The sequence below is a fragment of the Acinonyx jubatus genome, chromosome B4 (assembly GCF_027475565.1).
Source record: "Acinonyx jubatus isolate Ajub_Pintada_27869175 chromosome B4, VMU_Ajub_asm_v1.0, whole genome shotgun sequence".
NCBI classification, from domain to species: Eukaryota; Metazoa; Chordata; class Mammalia; order Carnivora; family Felidae; genus Acinonyx; species Acinonyx jubatus.
Genome location: NC_069387.1, coordinates 87,987,109 through 87,999,988, shown reverse-complemented (window position 1 = coordinate 87,999,988; position 12,880 = coordinate 87,987,109). Strand labels below are relative to the sequence as shown.

Below are 12,880 nucleotides of genomic sequence, written 5' to 3'. Positions count from 1 at the left end.
CCAATGTCAAAACAAAAATCTACATTGAACATGTGCATTATTGAAATCTTCAAAATTGTTAGCTCATTGCCTACAGCCCAAGATTCAGGTTAAAATAATAGGGACTCAGACATATTTCACCATCAAGTATCGCCATGGAATATATTCAAATTTAAATTCTCAAGAAACAAATTCTATTTTGATAAATTTTTAGCAGAATTTATATGATTGGGCTTTCAAGGCTTTACATGCTTTTTGGCAAACTCCTTAACATCTTCGTCTCAATTTCCTCATATATAAAATACAGTTATCTCTAGGGCTGTTAGGATTGAATGAATGTACAAAAAAAGGCTTAGAACAGATTTTGAACACAGAAAGCACCGTTAGTAAATTTTATTACACGGCTTATATTTGCCTTAAATCTCCTGTACAATAAAAGTGACTTTAGTACACTGAATTAATTTCAAACTCCGCTTGGGTACCCAAGTTACAATCCTTTTCATTTACCCCTAGACTGTTAGTACTCAATGTCATTTTTATTTGCTCTTCTAAAAGAGCAGACTAATAGTTTTCTTTTGCAAAGAGCAGAAAAAATGTTTTTACTAAAACATTTATTAAGGATGTCCTATGTGTCAGGCAGTGTGCTAGACAGGGGTTGACAACAAGACCTATGGTCCATGCCCTCAAGTGACTTATATTTAAAGAAAAAATAAGCCAAGGGCAAATGCCAAAATATGTCTAATTTGTAAGTCAGGTGATTCTCTGAGCTCTGAAGGTCTGTGGTACCTTAAACTTGGCTGTAATCTGGTTGATAAGAGGAATGAACTCCTGGAGGTCTTTTGCTTCACAATCTTTGAGCATGTGTTCTGAGGCAGACGGGATGAATGGAAGAACTTCTTCCTCTAGGCAAATAATCATTCGATGAAGGAAAGTCCGAACTCCACTTCTGAGAATATCCTTTTGTAAGGGGCAACTGAGTGCTGGCAAGAATGTCTGTAAACAGTCCAGATAAACTTCGGAACAGCCACATTGTTTCACAGTCTGCTTGTTGCTGAAAGCTTTGCTGGTTCGACTACATAAGCAAAATCAAGCAACTAGTTTTAGCTTTATTCTTTGGAAGTTTTATGGAGTAATTAAAAATAATGCACAATTGGGGCGCCTAGGTGGCTCAGTCGGTTGAGGGTCAACTTCAGCTCAGGGCATGATCTCGCAGTTTGTGGGTTCGAGCCCTGCATCAGGCTCTGTGCTGACAGCTCAGAGCCTGGACCCTGCTTTGGATTCTGTGTCTTCCTCTCTCTCTGCTCCTCCCCCACTCACGCTGTGCTTCTCTCAAAAATAAATATTATTTAAAAAAAAAACAAAACACAATAAATCACACAACTGACAGAACTAAGAAGCCAATTCTTTTTTTTTTTTTTTTAAGTTTATTCATTTATTTTGAGAGCAAGCGAGCAGGCAAGCAAGCAGGGGAAGGGCAGACAGAGAGGAAGAGAGAGAATCCCAAGCAGGCTCTACGCCGTCAGCACAGAGCCCAATGCAGGCTCGAACTCACAAACCATGAGATCATGACCTGAGCAGAAATCAAGAGCTGGACACTCAACTGACTGAACTGCCCAGGTGCCCTGCCAATTATCTATTTTCTATGTCACAACTGCTTCCATCTTCGGCTAATACAGTTATTTGCATACTATCGCTTCTAGCTACCATTCCAGAATAGGCTCAGGTTAAACGAATGACAGGTCATTAATACAAGCCTTCTAATGAAATTCTACTTAAATGTTTTACTAAAATCCTGATAAAGCAAGCAGAAAAGAGAAAAAAAATACACTTACTATGACTGGGCTATATTAGACAATCTGCAAACTACTGACTTAAATTTAGAAAACAGTCTTTAGAATTCAAGTTATTTATATATCCTAACATTAGCTTTTACACTGAAGTATTCTATAGAGCAATTTCCCATTAGTAACCACTCCGGCTTTCATACGTTATTGTCTGCCAATAAAATATATGGGCAAAGAGGAAAAAAAAGGCAGTTGGGGTGGTCTTCAGGACACAATGCAAGAGCTAGAAAGAAACCTCAAGACTTCATCTTTAAAGAACCAAGACTGATCCAGGGGTGCCTGAGTGGCTCAAGTTGGTTTAAGTATCTAAACTGATCCAAGATGTCTCCACATGTCATTAGTATATAAACTCTTCAGTTAACCCCCCTAAATATACAATCAATTTATACCAAAGAAGTCAGATGATCAAGGATTTGGATAGTTATCAAACCAGAAATGCAAAATGTTATGTGACCTAGTCCCTTCTTCAGTTAAATCTTCTAATTTATTGGATATAGAGAAGAAAGGTTTAGATAATTTTCTGGACAATCCAGTTTTCAAAACATGGATATGTGTGCCCAATTATCTTGTGTGTGTGTGCGTGTGCACCCAGTGCGAAAAGATCCAAGTAAATGGTTCTTGATGTGTGTTCTGTGTGTGCATACTCACTTTACAATCTTAACTGCAATCACACTCACCTGGCAAATCCAACGGCATGGTTGAGACAGTCTGCTAGTGATGCCTGCCTTTCTTCATCTTGTGCCAGCATCAACTTTTCTAACAGAATTTTAAACTTCTCCATTAGTGGGGTCAACAGATTTCTCATTAATGCTTGTTTCCGTTCGGCAGGATATTCACTGTTAACAATCAGCACTCCAGCTGTCTCATAAATAAAGAGTTGATCATCGCTGCTCAACAAAGACTGGTAACCATTCTCCTAGAAAGAAATTTAATCCTACTGGTGTTTATCGTTGTTCAGTTCCCCTCATTTAAGTACAATTAGTGCGATAGGGACAGGAGATACAATCTATCACATCAACTCATTATTAAAAAGTAGATCAAGTACCAAAAACAAATTTTCTCCCAGTACCACATAATGGAAAGAGAATGGAATTTGAGGTCAAAAGATCAAAGGTCTAATTCTATCCTTGATAAAACAGTAAATTGTCATATAAATTATTAGTTACCTTCTAACTTGTTCACTTTTGAGAACAATCTTATTTGTAAAACTGTTACGAGGCAAATGAGATGTGTATAGGTGTTCTGAATGTTAATACAAAGATCACACAGGTAAATATTTTGAGGAGTATTTAAGAATTGAATAACAATAAAAACCACACAATAAACACACCACACACACACATACACACACACACCAGTTGTTCCTTTAGAATGTATAAAAATAAGACTGCGTATGGAAGAAATAGTTCTCATTCAAGCACAGGTAATTATCCCATACACTGGTCAATTCTTATTAATGACTTTTATTATTTTTTTACATTATGTTAATGATTTTTATTACTTTTTACTTTGGGAGGGATCAAAAGGAGGGTGAAAATACCAGAGTGCACTCTAGATCCAACACTAAAGCTCCCTGTTAAAAAATCACATGGGGCACCTGGGTGGCTCAGTCGGTTGGTTAAGCATCAGACTGTTGATTTCAGCTCAGGTCTTGATCTCAGTTTCGTGAGATCGAGCCCCGCATGGGGCTCCACACTGACAGTGCAGGGCCTGCTTGGGATTCTCTGTTTCCCTCTCTCTCTGCCCTTCTCCCTGTCTCTGTCTCTCCCAAAATAAATAAACCTAAGAAAAATTACATAAAAAGCATGCCCGGGTGACTCAGTTGGTTGAGAGTCCGACTCCTGATTTCGGCTCAGGTCATGATCCCACAGTTTCATGAATCAGAGCCCTGTGCTGGGCTCTGCACTGACAGTGCAGACTGCTTGAGAGTCTCCCTCTCTCTCTGCCTCTCCCCTGCTTGCACTCTCTCTCTCTCTCAAAATAAATAAACTTAAAAAAACTTACATAAAAATCTAGTTTTAGAACAAATTATGTGGTGATTTTATATAAAAGAGTACCTCATTTATTAAAAGAAGCATGTCCCCATATAGAAGTAGCTAAAGCATTTAAGTACCACTAGGACTAATCACTGCTTTAGGGGTTAAAAACACCAAGATAAAGCAGCTATATGGATATCAGGTCCTGGGGCACCCGGGTGGCTCAGCTGGTTGAGCATCCAACTTCGACTCAGGTCACGACCTCACAGTTGGGGAGTTTGAGCCCTGAATCAGGCTCACTGCTGTTAGTGCACAGCCCACTTCAGGTCTTCAGTCTCCCTTACCCAACCTCCCCCCTTCAAGTTCTCTCTCTCAAAAATAAATATTTAAAATAAAAAATAAATGAGTTAATTAACGGTACTCAAAAATGGGTACTCATGACCCTATAAAGCAGACAACATTCAGTAAAAGCCTCTAAACAAAGTGTTTTTATGTACTAAAAAGGGATTGCAGCTATAGTTTAAGCCCTTGTTTATACAAACAGTATAAAAAAATCAAAGATTTCTAATATGTATAAGATGATATTGCTACATAAAACTTTCTGAATGCCTAGGTCTTATAAGGTCACTGTAAAGCTGCCAAGGAAAACTGGCATTAATTAGGTGAAGTTCTTTCATGTATAGGGTTTTGTAATATGCCAAGACAATTTAAGCATATTATTCATTAGTAATCTTTCATTCAGTGAAATTATGTAACCACTGAACCCTAAGTTTCGATATTCAATGAAAAGAACAAAAGTATTATTTTATGTTTAACACTTCTCAAGTGGAAGCTTTAGTAGGAACTTTTATCAAAGTTTATGAAAAAAATGAGTCAACGTCAGTGTACAAAAACATGTAGAGGTCAAAATATACTTACAAAGTATCTCAATTTAAATCTTTCTGATGAAATGAATACCAAAATATCAACCAGCATTTAAACATTTTTAGCCAAAGCCTTAAATTACTCAAAAAAAGTCACTCTACTGGTAGCAGTCACTTAGAATGGCTAATATGATCATATACTAAATAAGAAAAAAATTTAGAAATTAAATTTTTCCTTCTCCGTAAGATACTTCCAACATTTAACAGTGAGAACAGACCATATCTCATTCTGCCAAATTTATCAGTCAACTCCTGATTATTTTCTATCACTATTTTATTAATTCTAGTATGATGTTTACTAATCCCAACAGAATTTTGGTAAACAGAAGTAATTAACCCTTGCACACACCCTCTTCCTCTCTGCCACCCTGACCCTTCATTAAGAAAACTGCCTACAAGGCATTAGCATTAAAGGCTAAAGGCACGTATGGCTTCAATGATATTTGGAGAGAATCTGTAATTTGGAAAGATAGATACTTACAGGTGGAGAAAGCTCTAATAAATCTTGTATCCTATTCAGAATATCCTCAATGAAAGGATTCATTTGTTTACTGAAAAAAGGCAAAAGAAAAAAATCACAATTATGTAAATAGTGCTCAAAATACCAAATCCCCCTTTATAAAGGGCAGAACTAAAAAAAAAAAAAAGTTCCGTTCTACATTAGTCAGTGTAATCATTAAGACTAGCTATGATTTTTTAAAATTACAACCTTATAAGCCTTAGAATGAGTTTTCATACCCCCCCCCCCAAAAAAAACAGATTAGGTTAAAAAATTTATTTCTAAGAATAAGAAATATATTCTTTAGAATTTCAAAGAAGGCATACAGTTATAACACCAATAAAACTGTTGGCTAAATAAATAACTAATGCCATTACATCTGACTTCAGCTCAGGTCATGATCTCACAGCTCATGAGTTTGAGCCCCACATCAGGCTCTGTGCCGACAGCTCAGAGCCTAGAACCTGCTTTAGATTCTGTGTCTCCCTCCGTCTCTCTCCCTCCCTTGCTCATGCTCTCTCTCTCTCTCTCACACAAGTGAATAATGAACATTAAAAAAAAAATTAAATAACTAATGCCGTTAATGATGACAGCTGTTCTATATAAAGGTATGCTTTATTTGCAAAGTACCGGGGGCTAATGAATAGTAAATGAAGTCCTAACATTATGATACCAAAAAAGAACATTTCATTAAAAAAAAAGCCTTAGAACAAATAGAACCAAATTTACAATAGGTTTTTAGAAAATAATTTATAGGTCGTATTTAATAATCTTAACAAGGACACATAACAGCTGATATTTCGTACTTACTTTAGAGACTTGACAAATCTGGAAAACAGGTAAGCAGCTCGGCTCCGCACTTTGGCACTAGAATGTCGCAGACCCCTATGATCTAAGAAGGCCATCTAAGGAAACGGAGACACTTTCACTACTTCTGCACTCACTTATGGCTTTTATTGTTATTGTCACAATACATGTTTGTTCCCATCAAATTTTACTTCTTAGCTCCCAGAAGGCAGGAACCTGGTATATTTAACAAATAATTCTTGAGGACACCAATAGGCCCTGGAGGACTTATTTTAGATGACTGATTAAGCCAGAAACTGTCTATTTTAAAGAAATAGAGGAGGGGTCGGTTTCAGTGTATTCAAGAGTTTCTGAGAGCTTCTGGCTCCAAGAAAATTTATAAAAATAGACTACTATCTGCTCATTAGCAGAAATACCTGGAAAAAAACCCAGAAACTGAGGATAAAATATATACTTACTAGGACACATGGAATGTGTTGAGGTTCAACTGTGAAAAACTTTTCATATCTAACAACAGTTTCGAAGAACTCCAATGTCACAGATGTATGCTGATAGGAACTAACTCCTGATGTTACCAACTGGAGCAGAAAAAAGTTAAGACATCTGTCCTTAATTCATTGTAACATCAAAATACCCCAGTATTAACAGATGCTAATTAAGGAACTCCCATTAGCTTGCAGTGAAAACAGAAAATTATGTTCAAAATAAATGATCTGTAGTATACTTACAGTTCGCATCATATCCTGCAAAGCACTAGCTTTTGAAACATCACCTGAGAAGTGAGCACCATGAGATACTGGAAGAGCTTCTGCCAACATATACAGCAGTCTTATTGCTACTTCAACCTCCATAAAACGTGTAGTCTGCCAATTCCTACCAAGAGAGAACATGTACATGACATCTGCATATAAACATTCTATAGAACACCAACAAAAGCCTCTTTAATTATTAAGAAATCATAGTAATGGTTAATTTTAACAGGCAACAAAATTACATCACAAAATTAGAAATGACTCGTGATACATTTCGCTGTTTATGTTCCAAAAGCAGTGTTTCCCCACAAGGATCATCATAAATGGAGACAACAACAACACGGACGGAGCTAGAGAGGATAATGCTAAGTGAAATAAGCCAGAGAAAGACAAATGCCCAATGACTTCACTCATATGTTGAATTTAAGAAACAAAACAGACACAGGAAAAAGAGAGATAAAAAGAGAGAAAGACAAAGCAAATAAACAAAAGAGAACTAGAGAATAAACTGATGGTTACCAGAGGGGGGAAGGGGAGGGGATGAAATAGGTGAAAGGGATTAAGAGTGCACTCATGGTGAGGAGCACCGAGTAATGTGTAAAGCTGAATCACTATAATGTACACCTGAAACTAATATAACACTGCAGGTTACCTATACAGGGATTAAAAAAAAGATAATTGGAGTCAAATGCATTGCTTCACATACAACATAAGACCTTGGTAAGTAACAAAGATTAATAAATTACACGAATCATGCATTGTAGACCATCATCACGGAGAAAAGGGAAGAGGTAGACCACTTACAAAAACAGGCACACACTTACTGCAGTGTGGAACTAAAAACTCTGCGAACAGAAGCCAGCAGTAGCTCCGGTGAAACTTGAGCAAGCCTGTCCAACAACAACTTCAGTTGTTTTCTGTATTCTACAAACATGGCTTCATCTTCACCCTAAGACAGATTTTTAAATTCTCATTTTAAAACTTATTAAAAGACCTTAAAATTCATGTAAATGGTTCATTCTCATAGTTTTCTGCATTTGTAATATGTACTTTTTTCATTAACATTTACGTAGGAAAAATTACTACGTTTAGTAGCCTTTCCTCCCCTGCTCACAACAAACATTTCTGAACACAGCCCTAGCCCTCAAAAGCCTAGAGCCAGAAACAGTATAGGGAGGAGGTTAAGGACAAGAACCGAGAGGCAGAATGGATTCACAATGGGCTTCACGAAAGCTTCACCACCTTATTCATACTCCTTGTATCTTGTAATATCTTATAAAGATATTGTATATAACAAGTTTTGTACTAAAGTGTGCAATTTGTTCATTATCATCACCATTACCTTTTTATAGTCCAAAGTTTTTGAAAGCCTCAGATGGGGAATTGAACACTTAGCACATTGCAAAATAGCATAAACCACGCTTGAGTTGATAGAAAGCACTTGACGATCCTTGTGTGTAAAATAACTCACTGGCAACCCTGGACAAGACTTGTAGCTACAAGAAGTCCAGAGAGTTAAGTGCTTCATTCCCACTTTCCCATAGACACTTATGATCTGAGGTCCACTGACAAGGTCTCAACTCATCACTTCTATTAAATACAAAGTGAGATATGATCAGCATTTGTATTGTTAATATTTTACGAAGTTCAATGCTACAATAAGTGTTTTAAAAAGGGATAAAATACCAAACAGGCATTTTTTGAGGGTATTATGAAGGATTATGAGGCTTCCATTAATTTCACCTAAGGTGGAGGTCAATGTAAGCAAGAGTGTTAAAATATTTGTTTTATTTAAAGAACTCTAAGCAAAACTGAAAATGTTAATTTGAGGTAAGTAAATAAAACTGATTTCTTCCCAACGAAAATTCTTACCTCATTTTCAAAGTTATATTCTTCATCGTAAGTCAGTTTTTTCATAACGGCCAACATGATTGCCTAAAATTAAGAATAAATATCTTGGGTCAGTTTCCTTTGACATATTTTGAAGTTGTTGTATTTCAAGACAGACTGCAGTCACAAATTCTGGTATCACTTTATAAGAAGCAAAAATAAGTCAATTACCTCTACATTAGCTTTTTGCTGATCCGAGAGCACTGTAAGCTGTTAAAAAAAAAGCAAGCAATAATTTATTAGGTTTCCTAAAGTCGTACTCATCAAAATGTTTTTTTCATCAATTAAGACCTTTTAAAACATGCACACAACTTTTGTGGAGGGCAGTTTGGTAGTACCTTTCTGTATTTAAAATGCACCTAAACTAAAATCTAGCAAGTCCATTTCTGGTAAATAACTTGACACATAGATGAATTTCAACTCTAAGGATTATTCATAATGTATTCAGCAAAGAAGTTTACAGGACAGTAAAGTATGGTCTTCCCTTATTTTCAAACAAGGCAAAAAAAAAAAAATGCTAAAAATCCATTAAGAGACATACAGTGGAATCACCAATAGTCATTTTAACTTTCTTCACGTCTTTCCGTTACCTGAAATTTCTTAAGGTATGTATGCAGACATGTGTTATGTTTTCAACAATAATACAGAAGCTAAACTCAGTTTGGAAAAAAATCATTTTAAGCTGGACTTGATTCAACTAATCAAATGTAAATAAAATAGCAATGGTTTTCTCATCTAATGACATAATAAGTTATTGTTTTTAATAAATCTGCCCTGCTGTGTGATTGAAAAAAAAAAATTTATTCATTTTGAGTGAGAGAGACAGAGAGAGGGGCAGAGAGAGAATCCCAAGCAGGCTCTGCATTGTTAGTGCAGAGACGTGGGGCTCGATCTCAGGAACCATGAGATCACATCCTGAACCAAAATAAAGAGTTGTATGCTTAATCACTGAGCCAGTAGGCACCCCAGGGCCTGCAGCCTTTTAAAAATTACTAACTTCTTGAGGAGCTGGGTGGCTCAGTTAGTTAAGTGTTTGATTCTTGATTTCAGCTCAGGTCATGATCTCACAGTTCGGTTCGTGAGTTCAAGCCCACTGATAGTGTGGAAGCTGCTTGGGATTCTCTCTCTCTCCCTCTCTCTCTACCCCTCCCCTGCTTGTGCTCTCTCAAAATAAGTAAAATAAAAAAACGCTTTAAAACAACAACAAAAAAATCAGCAACTTCTCAGGGCACCTGGGTGGCCCAGTAGGTTGGGCGTCTAACTCTTGATTTCAGCTCAGGCCATAAACTCATGGTTTGTGGGATCAAGCCCCATGTTGTAGGGCTCTGTGCTGACAGCACAGAGCCTGCTTGGGATTGTCTCCCTCTCTCTACCCCTCCTCTACTCTCTCTCTCTCAAAAATAAACAGGGGCGCCTGGGTGGCTCAGTTGGTTAAGCCTCCAACTTCCACTCTGGTCACGATCGCACAGTTTGTGAGTTTGAGTCCCACGTTGGGCCCTGTGCTGTCAGAGCCTGGAGCCTGCTTCAGATTCTGACTCCCTCTCTCTCTGCCCCTCCCCATGCTTGCATGCACGCTTTCTCTCCCTCAAAAATAAATATTAAAAGAAAAAAGTGAACAAAAATAAATAAATGGCTACAAGCCCTAACATGGAGACTATTACTGTCTACATTTTAAGTCCTTATTGGAAACAACTCTGTAAGGAGAGATTTTTAATTGTAAAAAATTATTTATAAGAAATAATGTATATTTAGTTAAAATAACGAATGATGTTTAACAAAATTTCTACTATATTTAAAACCAAGCACAGGGGCACCTGGGTGGCTCAGTCGATTAAAGTATCCGACTCTTAGCTCAGCTCGGGTTTTGATCTCAGGTTCTTGAGTTCAAGCCCTGAGTTGGGCTCCACGCTTGGCATGGAGCCTACTTAAAAACAAACATACACAGATTCAAAATGAAAAAATAACATAAAACTACAGCTAATTCTGGAGCTTGTTAAAATCTAGCAAATTTTAGATTCTGGCCATTCTTGTTTTCTGGCTAAGAAGCTGGAAAAAAAAGAAGATGGAAAGACATTAATATTTAACAGTAAATGTAGCTAGCTAGTAGAATGACAGGTATTTTCTTTTTTCCTATATTTTTCAATTCTCTGTGGCTCTTCTATATTATGTACTGGACAAAAAGATTAAAACAAGGACTTACCTGTTTCAAAATATGAAGATAATCATAACAAAATCCAATAATATTAGAAGAGATGTCATCATCTTCATGAATTAGTAGCTGCAGCATCAGGGCCACTTTTGTTTCAATAGCTTGTAGTGCCTCTTGAGCATTCTTGATATCCCCATTCTTAATTAATTTAGTCCAACTAACTATCAAGGACTGTCCCATTCCATTTACCAGTTTAGAAAATCTGGCCAGGAAGTCAACATCTTCTTCCTACAAACAATCAAAAGAGACCTCAATTTAAAACCTCCCACCTAAGAGTAAGAAGAAAAACTCTATCAACTTTAGTATGAATCAAGTGACAATTCTACAACCAATTTTAAACTTAACAGAAATTTAACTATTCTACTACCTGGACTGGAAACTCATTAGAATTTGAATTCTTCTACTATTATTGGCTATTGGTACTCTTCCAAGCAATTCTTTCCAACGGTCATGTGCTTCTACTGCCAACGTTATAAAAGCTTAAAAAAAGAGATCTGTGGCTTCAAAACCTTCTGTCTAAATTGTTTGATTTAGTAAATATGCTATAATAGTTAATGTCACACTACAGTATAACAATCTGTAACAGTCCTTTCTGAAACTATGTGAGCCTCAACTATGCTACAGGAAGATAAACTGCCATTATAACCACCTGCCTAAGGTCATACCAGTGTTAAGAGTCAGAACTTAAACTTCACATTATTTTCATTAATTATTCTTATGATGATTCTTTAGAGATTTTAGTTTCATCATTTTAGGTCTTTTACTGCAGACTAAATAAGACAATTGTTAGCAATGTAAGAAAACACTACTATTCTTCTGTCGGCAAGGATAACGGGAGAGCTGTACTACTGACATACCAGCAATTCAAAGATTTCTTAGTAATTTTTTATCACTGTCACAGGCAAAAGAGAAACCTTCATGGGGCGCCTGGCTGGGTCAGTCAGTTGAGCATCCAACTTCGGCTCAGGTCAGGATCTCACGGTTTGTGAGTTTGAGCCCCACATTGGGCTCTCTGCTGTCAGCACAGAGCCTGCTTTGTTTCCTCTGCCTCCCTCTCTCTGCCCCTCCCCCACTTGCACTCTTTCAAAAATAAACATAAAAAAATATCTTAAAAACAAAACCCCTCCATATTCTGTTTCTAAATTACTTATTTACCACACTCAGAGCCCTCACTCTGTTGGGGCTACAACGTACATAGCTCAAATGAATAACAATCAAAAGTATGGTGAAAATGTTAACATTTATAACGGGGTATAGTTTTGGTCAAAACACACTGCCATGTATATAGGATATTCCTTGCTATTTAAAGGACAGACCAATGGTATCAGATTCAGCTGGGAGTTTGTTAAAAATGCACAACTGCAGGTACCATCCCAGGTCTTCAACTTTAAGAACTGGTATAATTATATATATATACACATATATATATATATTATAGGTATATAAATATATGTGTGTATATTATATATGTATTATATATATTATTACATATACATTATAGTATATTATATGTATTATATATAGATCATAATATGTATTATTATATATATAATTATTAAATATAACAACATAATTTACTGTCCAAGGCAAATGCTACAGCGAACATTATGGCTTTCTGAATACAGTGTTTCCTTATTTATAATCTCAAGGAGAGTTTACAACATTGGGGGAAAAAGGAAAAAAGAAAGTGTATTTAAATTAATACCTGTCCTACTTTCTTCTAACAATTTTGAAAACTTAATACATAAATTTACCGACCTGGTCAATGCTGAAAAACCCAGCAGACTGTAATACTTGACACAAAGATTCTACTAGTTTCATTTTATCAACAGGATCCATTCCTTTATTTACAATTTCAAATAAACAGTCACATGCTTCTTCCCGTAGAACTTCTATTGACATATGACCTAGCAGCATATTTATAAACCTGGCAACAGCAGAATAAAACTGTTACAACGTTTTCAAACACATGAGTTTTACACACTGTATTTTGTAGACTTA

The 12,880-nt window shown here is 36.4% G+C and overlaps 1 protein-coding gene across 2 annotated transcripts in view; it reads right to left on the bottom strand.

The window, feature by feature from the left end:
• XPOT (exportin for tRNA) overlaps nt 1-12,880 on the bottom strand; it is a 36,378-nt gene that overhangs the window by 8,718 nt on the left and 14,780 nt on the right. For both annotated transcript variants that reach the window (XM_027071330.2, XM_053226452.1), the window contains exons 8-18: nt 12,638-12,806; nt 10,871-11,107; nt 8,842-8,880; nt 8,653-8,715; nt 7,605-7,729; nt 6,757-6,901; nt 6,487-6,606; nt 6,032-6,126; nt 5,204-5,273; nt 2,501-2,739; nt 766-1,051 (exon numbers count right to left, since the gene is read on the bottom strand). In XM_027071330.2, the coding sequence (XP_026927131.1) occupies nt 766-1,051; nt 2,501-2,739; nt 5,204-5,273; nt 6,032-6,126; nt 6,487-6,606; nt 6,757-6,901; nt 7,605-7,729; nt 8,653-8,715; nt 8,842-8,880; nt 10,871-11,107; nt 12,638-12,806 (1,588 nt within the window). The remainder of the gene's footprint in view (nt 1-765; nt 1,052-2,500; nt 2,740-5,203; nt 5,274-6,031; nt 6,127-6,486; nt 6,607-6,756; nt 6,902-7,604; nt 7,730-8,652; nt 8,716-8,841; nt 8,881-10,870; nt 11,108-12,637; nt 12,807-12,880) is intronic.